Here is a 24,275-nt window from a genome sequence, read left to right on the forward strand (position 1 = left end):
TCATTGACTAATCAGTAATTTGTAAGCATGGAGAAGTTTCTCCAACCTAGGTGTTTCTTGCAGGCAGCCTTGGCAGGACGGGGTCTTCTAAAAGCACCAGAAAAGTGGGAACCAAAGGCAAATGCCCGAGAAAGTGTTGCAGGGCAGAAAAAGTGGGGAAAACAGGACAAAGTAGTAAAGATGTAAATGTGTGTGCCCTATCACTGCTCTAAACGGTTTATGTACATTAAAACTGGTTTTCAAAGTCTGCTCTGTGGATGCCTCGCGGTCCAGGGCCCTTTCAAGGGGCCCACGAGGTCAGATGTATTTTCCTACACTAAACTTACTGCCTTTTTCACTGTGTTGACATTTGCACTGATGGTGCAAAAGCAATGACCATTAAAACGACAGCTTAGTGTGAGTCAGGCAGCAGCACCATACACTTTCAAAAAGAAAATCATTTTTTTGGCCAGGCACAGTGGCTCACGCCTGTAATCCCAGCACTTCGGGAGAGGCTGAGGTAAGAGGATCACTCTAGCCCAGGAGTTAGAGACCAGCCTGGGCAACATAGACCCTGTCTCTACCAAAAATAAGTTAGCTGGGCCTGGTGGCATGCTCATGTGGTCCCAGCTACTTGGGAGACTAAAGTGGGAGGATCCCTTTGAGCCCAGGAGGTTGAGGGTGCAGTGAGCCATGATCACACCACTGCAATCCAGCCTGAATGACAGAGCAAGACCCTTTCTCAATAAAGGATGAATCTTTGACATTGCATAATGAAATGTGTCGACAACTGGAAGATCTGCTCACTAGACCAATATTTGCCAAATATGCATATGATGTTACAGTGTCATGCACAGGTACAAGACCTTTTCAAAATGCAAGATGGACCAGTGTGACAGAAGAAAGTATTTAGTCTATCACTTGCTGGGTTTTGGTGTAATATTGAAGAATATCCAGTTCTGTGGAAGGCAGTTGAAGTACTACTCTCTTCCAACTACCTGTGTGGCCAGATCTTCATATTCCAGAACATGCTGTGGCTAGGCACAGTGGGTCATGACTGTAACCCCAGCACTTTGGGAGGCTGAGGCAGGAGTATCGCTTGAGCCTAGGAGTTCGAGACCAGTCTGGGCAACAAAGTGAGACTCTCTCTACAGAAAAAAATTTTAATTAGCAGGGCGTGGGGATGTCTTACCTACTTGGGAAGCTGAGACAGGAGGATCCCTTGAGCCCAGGGGTTTGAGGCTGCAGTGAGCCATGACCATGCTGTTACTTGCGTTGAATCTGTACGGGTCTGCAACAGCCTCAGTTCTCGCCACCTCAGAAGAAAGACTTCGACTGAGGAGCATAATGCAGAAGGAGAGACCAAGGCAAGTTTTAAAGCAGGAGTGAGGGTTGGTTAAAAAGCTTTAGGCCAGGCGCAGTGGCTCACACCTTTAATTCCAGCACTTTGGGAGGCCAAGGTGGGCGGATCACTTGAGATTAGGAGTTTGAAACCAGCCTGGCCAACATGGTGAAACCCTGTCTACTAAAAACGTAAAAAAATTAGCTGGGCGTAGTGGCAGGAGCCTGTAATCCTGGCTACTGGGAGGCTGAGGCAAGCGAATCGCTTGAACCAAGGAGGCAGAGGTTGCAGTGAACCAAGGTCACGTCGCTACACCCCAGCCTGGGTGACAGAGCAAGACTCCATCTCAAAAACTAAAACTAAAAATAAGCTTTAGAGCAGGAATGAAAGAAAAGTGCACTTGGAGGAGGACCAAGCAGGCGACGAGAGAGCCAATGAGGGCTGGCCCTTTAAACTTGCGGTTTTATATGTTGGTGTACTTCGAGGGTTTTGTGTTACTTCTCCCCTGATTATGCCCCTGGCGAGGGCTGTCGCATGCGCAGTGGCCTGCCTGCACTTGGGAGAGAAGCAGGGCAGTGTGTTTACTAGAATTCTACACATGTTCACTTGAGGCCTTCTTCCCTTACCAGTCTAGCATGCCAGTTAGGTGACGCCATTTTGCCTCTTAATGCGCATGCTTGAGCCCACCTGCCCCACTCCTGCGATCCAGTCAGGAGGCTGCTCATCACCAGTTTCAGGTGTTTTCTATCTAGTGGGAGCCTGCCCTTCCCTGGCACCAGCTGTGACCAACTATTATTTTAGGGTAACAGTTAACAACTGCCTGACCATCACCTGAAGGTCAGCTGGCATCACCTGAGGTGGCAAAGGGTTAGGGGCCGCTCTTTCTGCCCTGCTTATGCCTGACTAGCTACCTACTGTTAACACTGCCACTGCATTCCAGCCTGGTCAACAGAGTGAGATCCTGACTCAAAAAAAAAAAAGTAAAAGAATCCTGAAACCAAGACATTTGATCCTCATCATAATCCTAGTCATTGACAAGTCCAAGAGACGCTGCATAATTTGAACGGACCACTCCCTTATGGAAATAAACTTTTTAACTTTAAATAGTTTTCAGTATAAGCAGCTGAAAATGTCCACTTAGCAGGATGTCTATTTATCACATGATCTTGACGCCTACTGCAAAAACACAACTGAAGCCAGCAGTGTGGACTTTCAGCTCGTCAGCCCCCACTTCGTTGGCAGCAACTCATCCTCCCTCACCTCCTGTGAGAGGCAGAATTCTAAAGCTGTGCTCCCAAGAGTCCATCTGGTTATTCCTTCAGGCACTGATCTAGATACTGTGAGAAGGGAGTTTGCAGATTTCATTAAGGTTGCCAATCAGCTGACCTTAAAAGAGGGCAGTGATCCGGGAGGGCCCAGTGTAGTCACACAAGCCCAGAGGGGCTCACGGATAAAGGTGAAAGACTCAGCAGGAGACTCAAGATGGCGGCCTTGGCCGGGCGCAGGGGCCGGCACCTGTAATCCCAGCACTTTGGAAGGCCGAGGCAGGTTGATCACTTGAGGACAGGAGTTCAAAACCAGCCTGGCCAACATGGCAAAACCCCGTCTCCACTCAAAATATAAAAATTTTCCAGGCATGGTGGCACATGCCTGTAATCCCAGTTACTCAGAGGCTGAGGCAGAAGCATCACTTGCACCCAGGAGGTGGAGGTTGCAGTGTGCTGAGATCATACCACTGCACTGGGTGACAGAGGGAGACTCTGTCAAAAAAAAAAAAAAAAAAAAAAAAGGACTCCACATGCCATTGCATGGTTTAAGTTGCTATGTTTGTGAAAATTTGTCACAGCACCGATCGGAAACTCTAATGCGTCTGTCTTGCCTCAGTGGGGGAGGGGAGAGGGAAGGGTACCCTCCTTCTGCCCAAGACAATTCCAGTGTCCCGTTGATTCCATCTCTCAGAGCTTGTTTCCTCATTTCTGCATCTGCGAGTGTCTTTAGTGCTCCTCAGGACACATTCTGGACTTGTAGTAGGATTGCACTGCCCAGATTCCTTGTGGTTGGATGGGGTTCTGTGACTAGTGAGGGTCTCAGAATACAACACCCCAAAATGAAGGCTTCAGAAGCAGCTCTCTCTGACCTCCTTCCCTCCTGTTTTTGGCCCTTCATTCTGCCCTGAAGCTGAAAACTAGAATCCCTCTTCCCCTAGGTGGTCATAGAAACCAGAACCTCTTTCCCCCAAAGCCAGCCACAAAACCTGAAAGTATTACTCTAAAACCACCCCGTTGCCACTTGTCCATAAAAACTGGCCATAAAGAAATTATCTGACCTATCTTGTTTGCCTGTAATTCATAAGACCCCCATTGCAGAGAGGGTCCTGTCTGATAACCAGAAGGAAGAAATGCTGCCCTGAGAGGCCAAGAAGAGTCTCACCAGGCCTTGCTGGGGCTCCTACTCAGTCCACTGGCATTAGATTAGACCCTTTTTCTCCAATTGTTTTTCCACATGCTGCCCACACTTTATTGAACCTAAGCATAAAAATGGACAGTTTCGGCCGGGCGCGGTGGCTCAAGCCTGTAATCCCAGCACTTTGGGAGGCCGAGACGGGCGGATCACGAGGTCAGGAGATCCAGACCATCCTGGCTAACACGGTGAAACCCCGTTTCTACTGAAAATACAAAAACCTAGCCGGGCAAGGTGGCGGGCACCTGTACTCCCAGCTACTCCAGAGGCTGAGGCAGGAGAATGGCGTAAACCCAGGAGGCAGAGCTTGCAGTGAGCTGAGATCCCGCCACTGTACTCCAGCCTGGGCGACAGAGCGAGACTCCATCCCAAAAAAAAAAAAAAAAAAAAAAAAAAAAGAATGGACAGTTTCGTGGCTCATGGCTATAATTTCAGCACTTTGAGAGGCTGAGGTGGGAGGATCACTGGAGCCCAGGAACTCCAGACCAATCTGAGTAACATAATGAGACCTCACCTCTACAAAAAACGTAAGTCCCAGCAACTTGAAAGGCTGAGGCTGGAGGATTGCTTGAGCCCTGGAGTTGGAGGCTGCAGTGAGCCATGATCACACCACTTCACTGCAGCCTGGCTCTAAAACAATTGACCAATGAATAAAGTACAATTTCCCCTGGATCTTTCTGTCATCGTTCTGAGGGCTCCATGTCACCTAACACTATGATCAAATAAATTTGTATGCCTTTTTTCCTTTTAATCCGCCTCTTGTCAGTGACTTTCAGAGGGTGATACGGAAGTTTTCACTTAACCCCTACACTACTGCAGACCAGTGTCCTGTGGCAGCAGCATGATTTCCAGGTTAGAGCATGTACATGCCAAGGCAAGACCCTCCAAGTCTCTTTCTTCTGAGCACGCAGCACAGTGCACTATTCAAGGCGGGGCTGCCCCCATCCGTGGGGGCTCCCTGGAGGTGATGATGATGTAAGTCCTCTGCCAACACGCAAGGGACATGGAACATGCTAGGAATCCAGCTCTTTGCTGGTTTAGACCCCGAGAATAGGCTCCTCCTCTCTGTAAATCTCTTACCTGCACACACAGCCTCCCCTCCTCTGTTAGCACTTTCCAGCATGAATCTCACCGTATAAAGCAAAAACCAGCTGGGCACAGTGGCTCACACCTGTAATCCTAGCACTTTGAGAGGCTGAGGCAGGAGGATCACTTGAGTTCAGGAGTTCGAGACCAGCCTAGGCAACACAGTGAGACTCTGTCTCTTAAAAAAAAAAAAAAATTGCCAGGTGTGGTGCTAGGTACCTGTCGTCCCTGCTACTCAGGAGGCTGAGGAGGGAGGTTTGCTTGGGCCTGGGAGACAGAGGTTGCAGTGAACAGTGACTGGACTACTGCACTCCAGCCTGGGCAACACAGCCAGATCCTGTCTCAACAAAAAAAAAAAAAAAAAAAAAAAAAAAGAAAGAAAAAAACTAAAGCATAGGAAAACAAAACCCTCAACTGTGTCTCCCGGAACCACTCCTTCCTGTTCACCCCGTTTCTCTGCAGCACTGTTGTCAGCCCCCCTTCCTCTCCTGCCTTCCACCTTCTGGCCCCTCCACCCACAGTGATGGTCTGTGGACCCCGCCCTTCATAGAAACCACCTGTGCTGCAATCACTGTGTCCTGCTGCTGCAAATCCCTGCGGTGCCCTCTGAGTTGGAGTCCTCTTTCTCACACACACAACCTTTTCCTGTCTTTTTTTTTTTAATTTTCTCTTCCTTTTTGAAGCTCCTCTGGTGGCTTTCCTGGAGCTCTGCCCTCTAGTTGCTCCTATATCCCTGGCTGCTCCCCACCTCCAGCCATCCCCCTCTGCAGTTGCCACTTAATATGCATTCAGGGAGAACCACCCTGGGTCCTCCAGCATTTATTCAAGGGTGAGGCGTGCTGATGACACTTCATCTACTGTTACCAGAGTGAATCTGAAGGGTCTACATCAAATCAAATCCTTGCCTCCTTGAAGAAAAGAATTCAGCTGAGGGGCATAACGCAGAGGGATAGACTGAGGCAAGTTTTACAGGAGGAGTGAGTTTATCAAAAAGTTTTAGAGCAGGAACGAAAGGAAGTAAAGTACACTTGGAAGAGGGCCAAGTGCCCTGCTCAGTCCGTGACTTGGGGTTTTATACATGGGCATGGTTCCGAAGTTTGCATTTCTTTTCCCTTCCAAGGGAAGACTGAAACTCTTCCCTTGGAACAGGCTGTCCACCGTCTTGCCTCTTAGGGTGCATCTTTGGCCTCCTTGCCCAGATCCTGAGATCTTATCAGGAAGCTGCTGATCACCAGCTCCAGGTGTTTCTATCTGTAGAGAGACTGCCCTTCCCTGGTGCTGGCTGTGACCAAGCATTATTTTAGAGAGCCAGTTTGACAACCACCTGACCGTCACCTGATGGCCACCTGACGTTCCTGGGGAGGTAGACCTCTCCTGCCCTGCTCACACCTTCCTGACTACCTACTCTAACAACGCGCCCCTGCAGAGTTATGTTATTTTACTCAGTTTATAGCTTTTACTGAGTCAGAGGGTCAGTGAAGTAAGTTGCCCAAATCCACAACAAGGTAAACATGGAATGTGGACACATCCAGCTCTTCCCTCCTGAACCTCCTCTTCCCACCCTCGTCTTCCTCAGACTCTCCCCCTCAGCTGATGCCCAGGTCCTCGGCCTCTCCCACCGCAGAGGGGCACACAGCTGAGGGATTTCCCTCCCTCGCTAAAACTGAGCTGCAGGAAAGAGCTCCTTCCTTCCCCTGCTGTGGCTGGGATTTGTAAGGCCCTGGGGCCCAGAGAATGCAGGCACCAACCCCGGGTCCTGACACCAGGAAACCCCCAAACCACCTTGGATCCCTGGAAGACTGTGGGAGAGATACTTAAATGTTACTCTCTTAGCCATTGTCAGTCGGGTTTTCTGTTGTTTACAGCCCAAGAAAACTCAACTGATATTCCAGGCTGAACCAAAATTAAATTCTCTGTCCTCACAGCCCGCTTCTCTGCAGGATTCCGTGCTGGATAATCATCTCTGAGCCAACCTCAGGGTCTTGCTTCTTGGTGTCCTCTCAGTCTCTGCAGTAAAAGCAGTTGCATCTCTCAGCAACTCTCCACTCTGCTGCCTCGGTCAATGTATTACTCTGTTCTCACGCTGCTACTAAAGACATATCCAATACTGGGTATGTTTTACAAAGAAAAGAAGTTTAATTGACTCACAGTTCAGCATGGCTGAGGAGGCCTCAGGAAACTTACAGTCATGGTGGAAAGGGAAGCAGGCACGTCCTTCTTCACGTGGCGGCAGCAAAGAGAAGTGCAGAATGAAGTCGGGGGAAAGCCCCTTATAAAACCATCAGATCTCGTGAGAACTCACTCACTTTCATGAGAACAGAAGGGAGGTAACTGCCCCCATGATACAATTACCTCCCACCAGGTCCCTCCCATGGCACGTGGGGATTATGGGAACTACAATTCAAGATGAGATTTGAGTGGGGACAAAGCCAAACCTTATCAGTCAGGCTCACATCTCTGCTTCCTGCTGCTGTGCTCCTTCCCTCTCCAGAGGGGCCCAACTTTAATCTTTCTAAAATGCAAATACCATTGATAACTTCTGCTGCTCTCACCTAAAGGCCTGAAAAGCACACCCCCACCCTGGGACTTAGAGGGGCCAGCCCCTCGGGACTGGCTGCCTTTTTACAGAAGAAGGGGTGTGTGTGATCCTGAGGCTGCAGGCATCCTTCTTGCTTGGTCTTCCAGAACAGGAATGCACTGAGTTTGCAGGTTGCTGGCGCCCCAGGACTGACAAGACTTTGCCCACGCTGGCCAGTCACTGGGATGAAAACAGCCCCAATGTGGAACCCAAGAAGAACTAAGGTCTCACCTGATACAGGGAGCTGCCTGCAGGGCCCAGGCCTAAATGGGAGGGAAAATAAATGGCCTTTCTGGTGTCTGTGGACATGGAGAGGGGCTAAGTGGAGGCACAGATCTAGGCTTGAGCCGTTTGCCAAGTACATAAATTATCTGGCTGTAATTGAGAAAGACCATGTTAACCAAAAAGTGACCAAGGCAGCTGTCAATCCATAGAGGTTTATTTCACCAAGGTTGAGAACACACCCACGAAAACAACCACAAGCCACAGAAACATCCGTGAGCTGTGCTTTTTCCAAAGGGAGTTTGGGGAACGGCAGTATTTAAAAAGGCAAGGGCAAGCAGGAGGGAAAAGACGGGGGAGGGAGACAGTGAAGCAGTTGCTCGCGTTCTTGTGAGGCTCCGAGTCTCAGTAAATCTGCACTTTACACGTCAGAAAGGAAGCAGAGGAAAAGTCAATTATGCATTTGTCTCAGTGATGATTTCTGGTCTTTGTCGTCTCTGTGAGGATCAGCTGGTAATTGACATCGTCAGGGTGAGATCCAAAAAACTCGTTTCAGGGCTAGTTTAGAGGGGGTGGATATAGCCTGAAAGGTCTAGCTGCTCACAAGGAATTTCCAGGTGAGCGCTTTGGGAGGGAGGCCGTCTGGGGAGATGTGTGGCCTTCCGTGGTTGTGGGATCCTGGCTTACGGATGAGGCTGTAACACAGGGTTGTGACATTGCAGCTGTCCGGGAAGGAAAGGAAGGCAGTATTGCACAGTTCCCAGGCCGAACCTTCCCTCTGGCATAGTGACTTTCGGTCCTGAGAGTCTATTTTCTTTCACAACCGGCTGCAGGGCTGTCACAAGGTGGACAAACAGGATTAATGGAAAGTCAACAGGGTGCCGTTGGGATGTGATGCGAATCTTCCTCGCCCAGTGTAGACCGGCACGTGCGGCCAGTGACGACCCTGCTACAGGGTTAGTGCACCTGGGGAGGCCAACTTTTCATTTCATTTTAATTCATTTAAATTAAAAAACTGAAGCAGTGTAAAATACTCCTCCTGGACCGGACGCCGTGGCTCATGCCTGTAATCCCAGCACTTTGGGAGGCCGAGGTGGGCGGATCACTTGAGGTCGCTTGAGACCAGCCTGGCCAACATAGTGAAACCCCGTCTCTACTAAAAATACAAAAATTAGCCAGGCGTGGTGGTGGGCGCCTGTAATCCCAGCTACTCGGGAGGCTGAGGCAGAAGAATCACTTGAACCTGGGAGGCGGAGGTTGTAGTGAGCCAAGATCGCACCACTCCACTCCAACCTGAGCGACAGAGCAAGACTCTGTCTCAAAACAAACAAACAAACAAACAAAAATCTTCTCCTGAAAAACACAACAAGAAAAAAATATTGTGGAAAGCTCTGTTGATCCCACCACACTTGGAGCTCTCTGTTCGGTGTGCTAGACCCTCTGACCTCAGTGCTGTCAGCACCAGAATGACAGTGACACAAAAGTGACACAAAAGTGAACATGTTATATTAATCACAAGTTCACTTAATTTAGATTGACGTCGTTTTGAAATGGATACGCTTTTGCTTCAAAGTCAAATCAATTCTTCTAAAACAAATGAACCAGTTTTGTCAATGTGGGAGGTAAACTGTAAAGGAAATGACTTTTGATGCTAGATTCAGTTATCAGAAAACTTAAATATGTAAACCTACTTTCTGAACTATAAATTTTGTGAAATCTAAACACAAATCAAGTACTTTTTTTTTTTTTTTTTTGAGACAGGGTCTTGTTCTGTGACCCAGGCTGGAGTGCAATGGCACCATCTCAGCTCACTGCAACCTCCACCTCTGGGTTTAAGTGATTCTCCTGCCTCAGCCTCCCAAATAGGATTACAGGTTTACCTGGGATTACAGGTGCCCACCACCATGCCTCACTAATTTTTGCATTTTTATTGGAGACAGGGTTTCACCATGTTGGCCAGGCTGATCTTGAACTCCTGACCTCAAGTGATCCACCCGCCTCAGACTCCCAAAGTGCTGGGATTACAGGCATGAGCCTCTGTGCCTGGCCAAATCAAGTACTTCTCATGAAGTTAGTATCCAAATTGAGATATGTGTAAGCAGAAAATACACACCAGATGTCAAAGATAGAGGACAAAAAAACAAACACAAAATATCTCACTCATGATTCATTATATTAACTACAAGCTGATGGAACATTTGTGATACACTGGGCTAACATGTATTATTAAAATTAACTTCACTTATGTCTCTTTTTTTTAATGGGGCTATGAGAAAATTTAAAATTATATACATGGGGAAAAAAGCGAAAGTTGCCATTTTTTCCCTTTACCTTCATTTATCTGCTTGTCTAATAGACACTGAAGAACAAATCTTTTTAAAGAAGTACGTGTGTGACCTACATTACACTTCCATCTGCAGTGCTGGTTCAGACCACCACGACATTTGACCAAAGGACTCAGCAGAAAGAAGGCTGCCCAGGCCCCAAGCTTACCATCAAGGATACAGCCACAGCCTTGGTTCATTCTCTCACGAATTTTAGACCCTCCCATCTATGTTGAAGACTCTGGCTACTGGCTACATGCTCAACGATACCAATCTAGGGCAAAAGCCCAGCACATCTCAGGGGTTTCCTGGGAGGCCGGATGAATGCGTGAGGCCTCCTGGGAGCAGCCCTCAGCAGGCAAGGGCTTTGGCCTGTGGGGGTCCACAACTAAGCGTCCACGGTAGACCAGCCGTGTTCAGGCTTGGATTCTCTCAACGTTAGGCAAAAGGTCTCCTCATACCCATTTGACAGATGCAAAAACTGAGGCTCAGGAAGGTCAAGTTTGGGGAATTCTTTTAATTTTATGTTTCCTGAGCATCCATTTGATTATAAGTTGGACTTTCTCATACTAGAAGCAGAGATTAGTAACACAGTTTCTAGTTATCCAACTTCTCCCAGTTCCTCGAGGTGGTGGATCCAGATATCTGCCTCATAAAACCGCCTCCTGGGACCACCTCCTCATGGACAGCTGGATACCACCTGCCTGACTTGTCCCACTGACCCCCACACCCACATGGGCCGTGCTGATATCCTACCCACACCGACTCCTCTCAGTCACAGCATGAGTCCCCGGGCTCATGCCTGCTTGCTCTAAACCCCCCAGTTAGAACCTCCATGGGAAACCTGCTTAGATAGCACCCTGGGCTCCTATAAAAGCTTTGGCTCACAGCTCCCTCTCTCTCTCTTGTTCTCCACCTTCTGGTTGAGCCCACGTGTCCTGGATGGCTCCCCCTTTTTGCTGGCCCTGCGAAGCGTGCTGCCCTCTGTTCTCTGGATCTCTAAGCAATCAACTGCTTCTGTCATTTCATGGGTTCTGATGAGCTGCCTCCTCTACCCCATCCTAACTTCTTTCCTGGTCAGGGGTCTCCGGGAGAGTGGCTGTCTCAGTAGGAATAAACTGGACACAGGTCAGACGAGAGCCACAGGGCATATGCCAGGACAAACAAGCTTCCCTTGAGAGGGACACCTGGCCACACGTTGGACACTTAGGTATCAGGTCATCTGCCAGGACAAAGAAAGATCCCATGAAAGGCACATGGGAAACACCCACGACCACATCCCCAGAATCCCCATCAGGGCAGGGCTAGACTTTACAGCCACTCTCACCTGCGAAGGACGTCAATACAAAATTAGGGAAAAAATTACAACATCAAGTCACTTGCCCGAAGTCACACGCACGCACCCCGCATGTGCAGGTGTAGACTCTCACCGGCTCTCCCCTTTACGCTACCACCAGAAACACAGGAGAGATTTCTGAGGTAGCCTCAGGCCCTGGGACCGAAAAATGCCAGTGCTTGGAAATCCACTGCCTAGGAGACAGCGGCTGGGTGACAACTCTAGCCCCCCGTTTTCTGCTATGTTTTTAAAAATGCTACAAATACAAAAATTCAAAAAATTAGTTTACTAGATTAATATAATTAGGTCAATGCAATCCTGTTTTGATCTCAATACATCCCATATTGCAATATATAAATGTGTCAAATTCAGATGTTTTGTGGCATAGATAATTGTCTAAGCTGGGTGTGGTCTACCCCAGTTTATAGTTCATGTTCTTCATGGCTTTGCAGCATTTGTCACTTTCTATGATGTATTCAAAGATCAGAAAACGCCACACTTGACCTGTCCTTGAATAGCTGTAGTCCTTGAATAGACTACAAGCTAGTCCTTGAATAGCTGTAGGTTTTTGCTTTTGAGATTTCTGAGACAGAGTCTCACTCTGTCACCCAGGCTGGAGGGCAGTGGCGCAATCTTGACTCATTGCAACCTCCGCCTCTGGGTTCAAGTGATTCTCCTGCCTCAGCCTCCCGAGTAGCTGGGATTACAAGCACACACCACCATGCCCAGCTAATTTTTGTATTTTTAGTAGAGATGGGATTTCACCATGTTGACCAGGCTGGTCTTGAACTCCTGACCTCAAGTGATCCACCTGCCTCGGCCTCCCAAAGTGCTGGGATTACAGGCATGAGCCACTGCACCCAGCCTGTAGGTTTTAACTAATAATTAGGGTATTACTCTATCATTCAAATTCTCCAGGTACTGACCTGGGTTTTATTTAGTTAGTTAGTATTTACTTATTTATTTTTGAGACAGGGTCTCACTCTGTTGCCCAGGCTGGAGTACAGTGGTGGCATGATCTTGAGTCACTGCAGTCTCCACCTCCTGGGTTCTACTGATCCTTGTGCCTCAGCCTGCCAAGTAGCTGGGACTACAGGCGTGCATCACCACACCAAGCTAATTTTTGTATTTTTTGTAGAGATGGGGTCTCACTATGTTGCCTAGGCTGGTCTCAAACTCCTAACCTCAGGTGATCCACCCACTTTGGCCTCCCAAAGTGCTGGAATTACAGGCATGAGGCACCGCACCCAGTCAGACCTTGTTTTTAAATTATGATTTGATGTACATGTTAAAAATTAAATTATTTCATGCATTATTTCCTACTGAATTTGTGTTTCAAATGAAATAATGAATGTTAGGATTCCTACATTTATTTTATAAAAGTGAAAATTATATCAAATGATCTAAGTATTTCCAAGCAAATTTTGGGATGAAAGCTATTCTAGGAAGGCTTGCCCTTGATTCTTGCTACATATACTTGTTCAGCCACTCGATTAAATTCCTTCTCGCCTCATCAATGTAGGGCTTGTCTGCAGGTGAGCAATCTTCTCTCTTCCGATGCACGAACCCATGAGTCTGGCCAGAAAATGTTTTAATTTGATATTCAACTTTGCAGTGTTCTTTCAACTTCTGGGTCAGCAAAGATACCTGGTGTGCAAAAGATTTCATGATTTTAACCCTTTAGTTGTACTTTCCATTCTCCAAATCTTCAGTGACTGCTCATAACAGAAATTTAACATCAATGCTTTAAATCAGAAACAAATTCCACAGTTACATTGAATTCTTTCCCGCTAATTTTTTTCTTTTTAGACAGGGTCTCACTCTGTTGCCCAGGTTGGAGTTCAGAGGCACCATCTCGGCTCACTGCAACCTCTGCCTCCCAGGTTCAAGTGATTCTCCTGCCTCAGCCTCCGGAGAAGCTGGGATGACAGGCACACGCCACCACGCCCAGCTAATTTTTGTATTTTTAGTAGAAACAGGGTTTCACCATGTTGACCAGCCTAGTCTCAAATTCCTGACCTCAGGTGATCTGCCTGCCTCAGCCTCCCAACGTGTTGGGATTACAGGCGTGAGCCACTGCACCCGGCCTTTACTGCTAATTTTATAACTAACACAGTTCTTATATCTGGCAAAGGAGAGATTTCAGAGCAATGTAAAAATGATACATCTATTATGTGAAATCATTTGCATTAATGCATTAGTTACTAATATTACAAAATAATTTCTAAATGACTACTTTTTTTTCTTAGAGTCAGGGTCTCACTCTGTCGCCCAGGCTGGAGTGCAGTGGCACAATCGTGGCTCATTGCAACCTTCAACTCCTGTGCTCAAGCAATCTCCCTGCCTCAGGCTCCCAAATAGCTGGGACTACACATGTGTGCCACCATCGCAGCTGATTTGCTTACATTTTTGTAGAGAAGGGATCTAGCTAGACTGCCTGACCTAGTCTCAAACTCTCAGCCTCAATCAATCCTCCCACCTCAGCCTCCTGAGTCACTGGGATTACAGGCATGAGCCACCACGCCCAGCTAAATGACTGCTTTTGAACCATACTTTTCTTCTGCTTTTTCCTTATCAACTGACTGTGTTTAATAAATCCTTGTCTTTAAGGTCATAGACTTTATGGCAATTTGTGGCTCTTGCATGGCGCAGGGCAAGAGGTCCTGTTTCTCCACCAGGTAATCAGGCCATGCTGAGAATACTTTCCTCAGACATTCCCTTAAGCATGTTTTGGGAAGGTTACGCTTCCACAGTGGAATTATATAAGCGGAATTGAATAAAACCCATCTTTAAAGTGGTAATGTTGGAAATATTTGGGGCAACAAATGCATCCTTCAAGACTTCCCACTCCCCGCAGAATGTCAAATCATGCTACTAAATATACAAATGATGCCGGGCGCGGTGGCCCACGCCTATAATCCCAGCACTTTGGGAGGCCAAGGCGGGCAGATTACCTGAAGTCAGGAGTTCAAGATCAGCCTGGTCAACATGGTGAAACCCTGTCTCTACTGAAAATACAAAAATCAGCCGGGTGTGGTGGCAGGCGCCTGTAGTCCCAGCTACTCGGGAGGCTGAGCACAAGAATGGCTTGAACCTGGAAGGCGGAGGCTGCAGTGAGTCAAGATCGCGCTGCTGCACTCCAGCCTGGGCAACAGAGCAAGACCCTGTCTCAAAACAAATAAATACGAAGAGAAAAGATGCCAACTTACGTTCTCGAGTGGAATCACAATATCATTTTCAGCAAAAATGAACAAGGTGGGGTTCTTTAAATTGTAAACACCTTCAGAATCCTTGACGATGCCTGAAAAATGAGCACAGAGGCATGAGGTATGACCCCCACACTCATGCCACAGAAAACTACAGCATCTGGGTTTGATTTTTCAAAGTAAAATCTCTGCTTTGGGGCTTTATTTCCTTTTTTAATCATTCCACAGAAGTGGCCCAACTTACAAGATTAGCGTAAAAGAAGGCCGGGCACAGTGGCTCATGCCTGTAATCCCAGTACTTTGGGAGGCTGAGGCAGGTGGATGGCTTGGGTTCAGGAGTTTGAGAGCAGCCTGGGTAACATCGCAAAACCCTGTCTCTACAAAAAATACAAAAATAAGCCGGGTGTGGTGGTGCATGCCAGTAGTCTCAGCTACTTGGGGGGACTAATGTGGGCGGATCACTTGAGCCCACATTAGGAAAGTTGAGGCTGCAGTGAGCCGTGTTTGTGCCACTGCACTCCAGCTTGGGCAACAAAGTGAGGCCCTGTCTTAAAAAATAATAATAAAATAAAAAATAAATAAATAAACAAATACAAAAAAAACCCAAAGGTTGGGCGTGGTGGCTCAAGCCCGTAATCCCAGCACTCTGGGAGGTCAAAGAGGGTGGATCATGAGGTCAGGAGTCCGGGACCAGCCTGGCCAACATGGTGAAACCCTGTCTCTACTAAAAATACAAAAACTAGCCAGGTGTGGTGGCAGGCGCCCGCAATCCCAGCTACTTGGGAGGCTGAGGTAGGAGAACTGCTTGAACCCGGGAGGGGGGGTTGCAGTGAGCCGAGATCACGCCATTGTACTCCAGCCTGGGCGACCAGAGCAAGACTCCGTCTCGGAGAAAAAAAAAAAAAAAGGATTATAAGAGTACAAGAGAAACTTATTTAGTCAGATCTTCCTACTCTCTACTGCCCACTTTATGGACTAGGAATCAGGCCATTAAATAATTGAATGAGACCTCGTCTGCGTCTGCTGCTTTAGTATGGAAAGACGCCGGAGCAGCCTGAAGAATGCTCCCGCTGGGATCTACCTTCATTTACAAACAGGACCATTTTCAAAGCTTTGCTTGAGAAGTTTCTCAGGTCTACACAAGCCCCACAGGTTCTGGCTTGAATGCACTGAGTAGTTTTGTTTGTAAGAGGAGCTGTCGTTTGAATGGGTATTTAGATTCACACCAGACGACAAGTGTGGAAGTGTGAACCTGCCTGGGCCTAGCAGCTCCGTCTATAAAAATCAGGTTTTGGCTGGGCGAGGTGGATCACACCTGTAATCCCAGCAGTTTGGGAGGCCAAGGCGGGTAGATCACTTGAGGTCAGCAGTTTGAGACCAGCCTGGTCACCAATGCAAAACCCTGTCTCTACTAAAAACACAAAATTAGCTGGATATGGTAGCCCCAGCTACTCAGGAGGCTGAGGCAGAAGCATTGCTTGGACCCAGGAGGTGAAGGTTCAGTGAGCCAAGATCGTGCCACTGCCCTCCAGGCTGGGTGACAGCAAGACGCTGTCTCAAAAAATAACAATAATGGTTTTCATCTTTCATCTCAGCATTTGAGATTAATTCTGAAATTAGAAGCATGCTCTGCCTGACCCAGGCTGTCTGAAAACAACCTGTGGGTGTGTCCACTTCTATGGGAAAATAAGTAAGTAAAAGATTTGCAGCAAGTTACCATTTTAAGATAAGAAGAGGTAAATAACATAACTTTTTTTCCACTTCCTGCTGGCAGCACAGAAGAGCTAAGTAACACAGAGAGCCTCCTTCACCTGTAACTCCTCTTTAGGAGGCAGGGGGCCACGGGAAACGTGGCCACGCTCCCTTCCCCACTCTGGCAAAGCTACTTCTGTGGATGGGCCTCTTTTGATATCCTGAGCCTAAGCCCAGACACGCTCGGCAGCTCACACACTGCACAACAGCGGCCGGAAGGTGGCGCCGGGGAGGCATCCGCTCCTCACCGCCTTTTGCTAAATGCGCAAAAGCATGGTCTAGACAAAGCATCTCTCAGCTCCTGTGTTCAAAGAGGCAGCTGGCCACTGACTTGAGTTTATGTCCTTTTGTGTTTCCCTAAGTCAATATTTAAAGGGTTTTTTAATGCTAAAAGTAGTTGAAAATACCACAGTGAGGAACCATTAAGCCAAGAAAGAATCATTAGTATAACTTTATGATCCACTTCAGATGTTCCCAGGCCTAACGATGGTTCCACTGGCCATTTTTTGACTTTACAATGGTGCACAAGCGACACCCATTCAGTAGCAACTGTACTCCAAGTACCCAGACAACCATTCTGTTTTTCACTTTCAGTACAGAATTCAATAAACTGCATGAGATATTCAAGACTTTACTATAAAATAGGCCCTGTGTTAGATGACTTTGCCCAACTGTAGTCAGATGCAGGTGTTTCGGGCAGGCCAGGTGAGGCTATGATGTTTGGTAGGTGAGGTGGATTAACGCATTTTCGACTTGGGATATTTTCAATTTACGATGGGTTTATCAGGACTTAGCCCCATTGTAAGTAGAGGAGCATCTGCATTATTCTTAAAGGCTATCTTTCCTATGTGTCTTTTTTGTTTCTGTTTATCTATTGGTCTGAATGCTTCTATATCATGAGTTTAGCAAGCAGCTTCTATATACAGATATGTTATTTCATTGCTGTAATAACTTTGGTTTGTTTTGGCAAAAAAATGTATAAATTGCTATTTACATTTTAGAGTGTGTTTTCCTTTGCTTTCTTTACTTTTTTTTTTTTTTTTTTAAAGAGACAAGGTCTCACTCCATTACCCAGGTTGGAGTACAGTGGTGCATTCATAGCTCACTGCAGCCTCAAACCTCTGGGCTCAAGTGATCCTCCTGCTTCAGCCTCCTGAGAGGCTGGGAGCACAGGCACGTGCCAGTACACACAAGTAATTTTTTTTTTTTTTGAGAGTCTCACTCTGTTGCCCAGGTTGGAGTGTAGTGGCACAGTCTTGGTTCACTGCAACCTCCACCTCTCGGGTTCAAGTGATTCTCCTGCCTCAGCCTCCTGAATATCTGGGACTACAGGCGCCCGCCACCATGCCCAGCTAATTTTTGTATTTTTAGTAGAGACAGGGTTTCACCATATTGGCCAGGCTGGTCTCGAACTCTTGACCTTGTGATCCACCCACCTTGGCCTCCCAAAGTGCTGGGATTACAGGTGTGAGCCACCACACCAGGCCTTAAAATTTTTTTATAGAGACAAAGTCTCTCTATGTTGCCCAGACTTGTCTCAAACTCCTGGGCTCAAGCCCTCTGCCCATCTTGGACTCCCAAAGTACTAGGATTACAGGCGTGAGCCACCGCGCCTGGCTGCTTTTGCTTTCTTTCTGTCTTTAGTGTGTGTGCATGTTTGTGTACAGTTAGAGCAATTTGTATCTTGGAAAAATCAATCTTTCTTTCTTTCTCTCTCTTTCTATTTTTTTTTTTTTTTTTTTTTTTTTTTGAGACAGAGTCTTGCTCTGTCGCCCAGGCTGGAGGGCAGTGGCGTGATCATGGCTCACTGCAGCCTTAACCATCTTGGGCTCAAGCAATTTTCCCACCTCAGCCTCCTGAGTAGCTAGGACTACAGGTGTACGTGACCACGCCCAGCTAATTTTTGTATTTTTTGTAAAGACAGGGTTTTGCCATGTTGCCCAGGCTGGTCTTGAACTCTCGAGCTCAAGTGATCTGCCTGCCTAAGCCTCCCAAACTGTTGGGATTACAGGCATTAGCCACCACCAGAAAAATATTTTCATAGATGCTGCTCATAAAAATCTTGTGTGAAAAAAAAAAAAAAATCTTGTGTGATACTGATCATGATACATTAAAAAACAAAAATGCTATCCCCTTCATCCTAGGTGAAGAAATGGAGAGCTCAGGTTAGGTGGCTTTTCCAAAGTCACACCATTGGGACCAAGGCCTCTTGACTCCCAGTGACATCCTCTGGTTAACTGCATGACAAACCTCCACCTCTATTTTCAGATTCTTAAAGCCCATTTCCATAAGCTGGGCAGTCTTCACATTATTGGGGGTTGTGTTACACTGGATGGGGAGGCTTCTGATTGCTGTCACTCTTCCACCCCTCCCTTTTGCATGGAGTAAAAATACACAAGGCAGATTTACCATAGACTGATACCCCTGCCCTGAATTCTGAGTATTTCACCATCAAATGATGGACAGCAGTTCCACCCCAGCAGAATCCCACGACGCCAATTTTCTGGGCATGACACTGTTGTTTCAGATACTTCAAGACAGCACTGATCTCTCTAGAACAGAAAGAAAAAATATTCAAGAATCAGGGTTATTTTGTGAACCCCTCAAAGGGCTGTGCTGATGATAACAGGACTGTATCAGCAACTGTTCTTGAAGCTGCCAAGGATTCTTCTTTTGGGAGCTCTATCCTCACTACCTCTGCCCCAACCGATGCATCATCCCAGCACGTCTTCCTGCCAAGCCCAGCCCTCCTCCAACTGCCTGACAGCTGCAGGCAAGCTGGGCTCTTCCCAAAAGACAGATCCAACCAGCTCACTCCCAGCTGAGAGCTGAGCAGTCTTCCACAGCCTCGGGATGAAGGCCACAGCCCACAGCATGGTTCGTAAGACCTGAGTCCACGACCTGCTCCCTGCAGAGTGCCCCAGTCTTCTCTGTCCCCTGAGTCTCCCAGGAGAAGAGTCTCCTCTCTCCTCTCTCCCATGACTAGCCATAACTATGGACAGACACCCAGACGCTCTCTGACTTCACACATTCACTTTCTCCCCAAAACTCCCCACTCTGCATTGCCAAATTTGGAAAGCCATCAGGACTCTTTCAGCCATGAGGGGACCAAGAATAGTGACCCTTGCCCGGCAAATGATTCATCTGCAAACTGATCGGAACTTAGAACACATTTTCAACTAGAAACAATGTACCAAAGTAGAGGTGGGCTGCACATGTATGTTTATTGCAGCACAATTGCAAAGATACGCAACCTAAGCGCCCATTGACCAATGAGTAAAGAAAATGTGGCATATATACACCATGGACTATTACTCAGCCATAAGAAAGAACAAAATAGTATCTTTTGCAGCAACTTGGATGGAGCTGGAGGCCATTTTTCTAAGGGAAGTAACTCAGGAATGGAAAACCAAATACTGTACATCCTCACTTATAAGTAGGAGCTAAGCTGTGGGTAGGTTCGCAAAGGCACACAGAGTGATATAACGGACTATGGAGACTCAGAAGGGGGAGGGCTAAAAACTATATATTAGGTAAAATGTACACTACTCAAGTGACAGATGCACTAAAACCTCTATTTTCATAGATGGCACTCATAGAAATATTGTTTGATATCGATCATCATCACATAAAGAATGTTATCCTGGCTGGATGCGGTGGCTCATGCCCACAGTGAGACCCCATCTCTATTTTATTTTAAAATTTTTAATTAATTAATTTTTGTTTTGTTTTGACGGGATCTTGCTCTGTTGCCCAGGCTGGAGTGCAGTGGCGCGATCTCGGCTCACTGCAACCTCCGTCTCCCAGGTTCAAGTGATTCTCACGTCTCAGCCTCCTGAGTAGCTGGGATTACAGGTGTGCGTCACGATGCCCAGCTAAGTTTTTTGTTTGTTTGTTTGTTTTTTGTATTTTTAGTAGAGACAGGGTTTCACCATGTTGGCCAGGCTGGTCTCAAACTCCTGATCTCAAGTGATCAGCCAGCCTCAGCCTGCCAAAATGCTGGGATTACGGGTTTAAGCCACCATGCCCTGCCTAAAAATTTTAATTAAAAAAATATCCCAACCCGGCCAACATGGTGAAACCCCGTCTCCACTAAAAATACAAAATATTAGCCGAGCACGGTGGCGGGAGCCTGTAATCCCAGTTACTTGGGAGGCTGAGGCAGGAGAATGCCTGAACCTGGGAGGCAGAGGTTGCAGTGAGCTGAGATCGTGCCACTGCTCTCCAGTCTGGGCAACAGAGCAAGACTCCGTCTCAAAAAACAAAAAAAAAATTTTTCTCCTTTGTGCCATGGGAAGGATTCCACTGGCCGTGGAGAAGACCCACCCTGAGGTAAGGAGTACTGTGTGAAAGGTGAGGAGTACTGTGTGAAAGGTGAGGAGTACTGTGTGAAAGGTAAGGAGTACTGTGTGAAAGGTAAGGAGTACTGTCTGAAAGGTGAAGCCCACCCAGCTCTCGCCTCCCTGGGCCGCACCGCGTACATGGCCACGTCTGCAGATAACTCACCTATCGATCTGCTGGGCATTTCTTGTTTTCACCCACTCAGGGAAGGTGGACCAGTCGTTAGAGGGGTCCCAAGGCTCTTGCCCTACAAAGAAGTCTGGAACAATGGTTCTGCAAAATGTGGACATGAATTGATCTTAGTTTCAGAGTTGCTTGACTCAGTATTTTGCTTGCATTTATTTAAAAACTTGCTACGTTGGTGATTCTGGCTCGGAGAAAAGGAAAAGCAGTGGGTGTGAAGGCCAACTTTGAGCATGGCAAAGCAGCCACCTGGCACCGGGCCAAGCCATCTTAGGTTTCACAACCGCAGGTGCACAGCGTCTGGCAGCCTGCTGGTAACCCAGCCCTGCAAATGATGAGGCTATCCACAGGGCACACTCCCATGGGATAGGCTGGCATGGGATGTGGGGGCACCTGGGGGAGTGGGCCTGAGGCGGGTGGTTTTGAGGGCCCCTCCAGCCCCTCTCAGCCAGCCTGGGGGACTCCTGGCCTTTCCCATGAGCCTCAGGCCAGAGGGCACACCTGGCTAACACGCCCAGTCACTATGACCAGGCAATGTTCCCAGCCTCCACCCAAGACGCCGGCGAAGCACCGTTTCCTCTCCAGAGGGTATGTTCTAAGATGGGCAGCAGGGAGCAAACAAGCCTGGCCCCAGTCCAGGTCGCTCTTCCATGCAAATCAACCCAGAGGGATGAAACCAACTGCTCCAGTCGAGTCTTGTTTCCCAACTGTTTCCCCAAATAGAATTGCCACCTGGTTGGAGGAACAGGGCTCCCCCTGTAGGGGTAAAAAGAACACTGAAACTGGGGTGAGAAAATCCAAGTTCAAGGCTCAGTGCACCCCACGCTGCTGTGTGGACTTAACAAGTCCTGTCACCACTTCTAGCCTCATCTTCTCATCTGACAAATAAACAGCACGCTTGCACTGCACAACCTCAGAGGATTCTCTCGAGGGCAAAAAAAAAAAAAAAAAAAAACGGTGTACATGTGAAAGTGCTTTGTAAAATAGGAGTCTTTCCTTATCTTTTATGTCCCGACCCTTGTGAAAGGACCCGCTGTGAAACAACAGAAACAGCAATGCCATTTGCTGGGCTGCTTGGGCCGGTGATCTGGGGCAGCCGCAAAGCGCTCTTTATGGCCTGGTTTCCTGATCTGCAAAATGAGAGCAGTAACAGCTCCTCCCTCAAGGGGCTGCCAGGAGGATTAAGGGCAATAAGCCCAGTCATGCTGTTAGCACCGGCTCTGGCTGAGCAACCGAAGCTAGCTATTTTATTTTTTTATTTTTATTTTTTTACTGGGCTTGCCCCTAGAAGGTAAAGTCCCCTCATCTGGGGACGTGAAAAAGGAAAACTTCAAGGAAGGTCTTTCCATTCAGCACTGACTTGGCATCCCGCCAGGGTGGACATGATTCCTTTAAGCCAGTTTCTCTTCCTAGAAAAACGAGGTAGGCTCACCCTTGGGTTTCCTTTCACAGAAAGCTTCTCTTTCTGTGAAAACAAAGGAAATCTAGCCGTGCCCCAAGCTCAGGGCTCGCTGGGTTGATGCTTTCCGACGCTGGAGAGGAAGGAAGGTTCTGGCTCTCCTCTGCGCTTTTCACCAGGGGCAAAGAAGCAGCAATCGGGTATCAGCCTTGGTCAAAGGCGACCACGGCCACTTGGCCAGACAAAGAGGTAAACTTGGGGAGGGGAGCAAGGTCTCACTGTGCCACTTCTGAACCCCAGTCTAATTCAGACGGAGCCACGACCGTACGTGTATGGACCAGGAGGAGCCTTGGACACCCTGCCATCCAAACAGGCCTGTGAAATCTGACACGAAGCTGAGCTGCTTGAAGAGCCAAGTCACAGGTCCATCTGGGAGCTGGTGAGGTCGGCCCAAGATGTCCAGTGCCTACGTCTGGCCGAGGCCCCACAGGGGAAAAAAACTCTCAGTGTCCACCAAGTCTAGAGGCCCGGTACTCCCAGGAGGACACAGGCGGGTGTTTAATTTCCCATGACATTTCCCATCTATCTTCACCGCAGGCAGATAAGGAAGTTTCTAACGTACATTAGGTACTGTAGAGTCAGACTGGTGTGGTTTTATTTTTTAAAGGGAACAAAATAAACCACCGAAATTTATATGAATGTAAACAAAGAAACACAACTTGATACATACGTGTATCCATTTCCTGAGATCATGTCAGCCATATATCTGGTATTGGGCAACTGCCAGCCAAATATGTCTTGAATGACAATCACAGCTTTGCCTGCATCAACGGGGGATTTGGTGACATAAGCCTTGATGTGCTCGATTTGAACCTCGCGGCCTAGCCCTCCATACTCAAGTCTGTGGCCAATGTCACACGGACAAGGATAAGCCTCGTTAGCCATTGCAGAGATTGAAGTCGGGCTATGGAGAGAGAAACAAGAATTACATTCTGAATGCTGCAAATTTAAAGGCTATAAATGGTAAGCAAAGCTCAAATCAAGATTATAGGAAAAAATGCATTTTAACTACATCTATGGTATTATGTAAGAAATCAGTGGTAACTTCTGGTTCTGGCCACACAGCAGAGTAAGGCTATAAACACTAGAAATGCCAGACTGAATAACAACAACAAAAAAAATAGAGATGAAAGAACTCATAGGGAAAAGTGAGTCTGCAGGGGCCAGGACTGGAGAGGAAACAGAACGCCAGAGTGAGGATGACACCCACAGATGCTGAAGGGGTGCAGTGATGTTGGGGGACAGGACCCAACCCAGGAGCACACCCTAACAGTCGGGTGCTTAGGATTTTGTGTCGACGTGTAGAATGAGCCTTGGAAACACATGAGATGGGAATTTGTAAGAGACCCACGCCTGCAATGTGGAGCCCCCAAAGGTTCATGTCTCAGGTAAGGGGGCCAAAGCAAAACAAGGACAGCTCCATCCGCCAGGCTCAGGCACGTGCAAAGAAGCCCATCTCAGTCTAGATTCTGAGTGGAAGGGAAAAAAGAAAGCAATCCTCAAATGTACACCATGCTTGCAAAGCAGGAATACCTCACTACTTTTAATTAATACAATGGACCCGGGGCCAGTGAAATGCCTGGAACACCAGGCAGAGGCAAATGCAAATCCACTTTACCACAAGACTTCCACAATCCAGGCCAAAAATACCACCTGCTGAAGGGCAGCTCATCAGCAAAAACTATACACAAGGAGGCGATCCAAATAAAGATTCAGCAGACACAATACCTGGGAGGATTTCCAGTGGGAATGGGGTTTGAAATTCGCCTGGAAACACTTGGTGAATCAAAATAGAAAACAGGAAGGAATTAGGAAATTAAAAACCTGTTCATTAAAAAGCATGAAATGATGCGGCGAAAGTGGGAAAAGAGTAGAACAAGGAATATGATTTGTAAATGACTGAGATAACTCGCTGCCATCAGGCCTGCCTACATTTAAATAAATGGAAACAGATTAAACTCACTAGCTGAGACAGATTCTCAACTTGGATTTGTTTAGTTTTGTTTC

The 24,275-nt window shown here is 47.4% G+C and overlaps 1 protein-coding gene across 1 annotated transcript in view; it reads right to left on the reverse strand.

Moving 5' to 3' along the window:
- Nucleotides 1-9,916: 9,916 nt before the first annotated feature.
- The window catches only part of CMBL (carboxymethylenebutenolidase homolog), a 34,262-nt gene continuing 19,903 nt past the window's right edge, over nucleotides 9,917-24,275 (reverse strand). The window contains exons 2-6 of the mRNA XM_023218290.1: nucleotides 22,939-23,172; nucleotides 20,792-20,899; nucleotides 18,695-18,837; nucleotides 14,537-14,628; nucleotides 9,917-12,974 (exon numbers count right to left, since the gene is read on the reverse strand). Coding sequence (XP_023074058.1) covers nucleotides 12,795-12,974; nucleotides 14,537-14,628; nucleotides 18,695-18,837; nucleotides 20,792-20,899; nucleotides 22,939-23,153 — 738 coding nt within the window. The 5' untranslated portion in view covers nucleotides 23,154-23,172 and the 3' untranslated portion in view covers nucleotides 9,917-12,794. The remainder of the gene's footprint in view (nucleotides 12,975-14,536; nucleotides 14,629-18,694; nucleotides 18,838-20,791; nucleotides 20,900-22,938; nucleotides 23,173-24,275) is intronic.

Source organism: Piliocolobus tephrosceles, chromosome 4 (genome assembly GCF_002776525.5).
Source record: "Piliocolobus tephrosceles isolate RC106 chromosome 4, ASM277652v3, whole genome shotgun sequence".
Lineage (NCBI taxonomy): Eukaryota > Metazoa > Chordata > Mammalia > Primates > Cercopithecidae > Piliocolobus > Piliocolobus tephrosceles.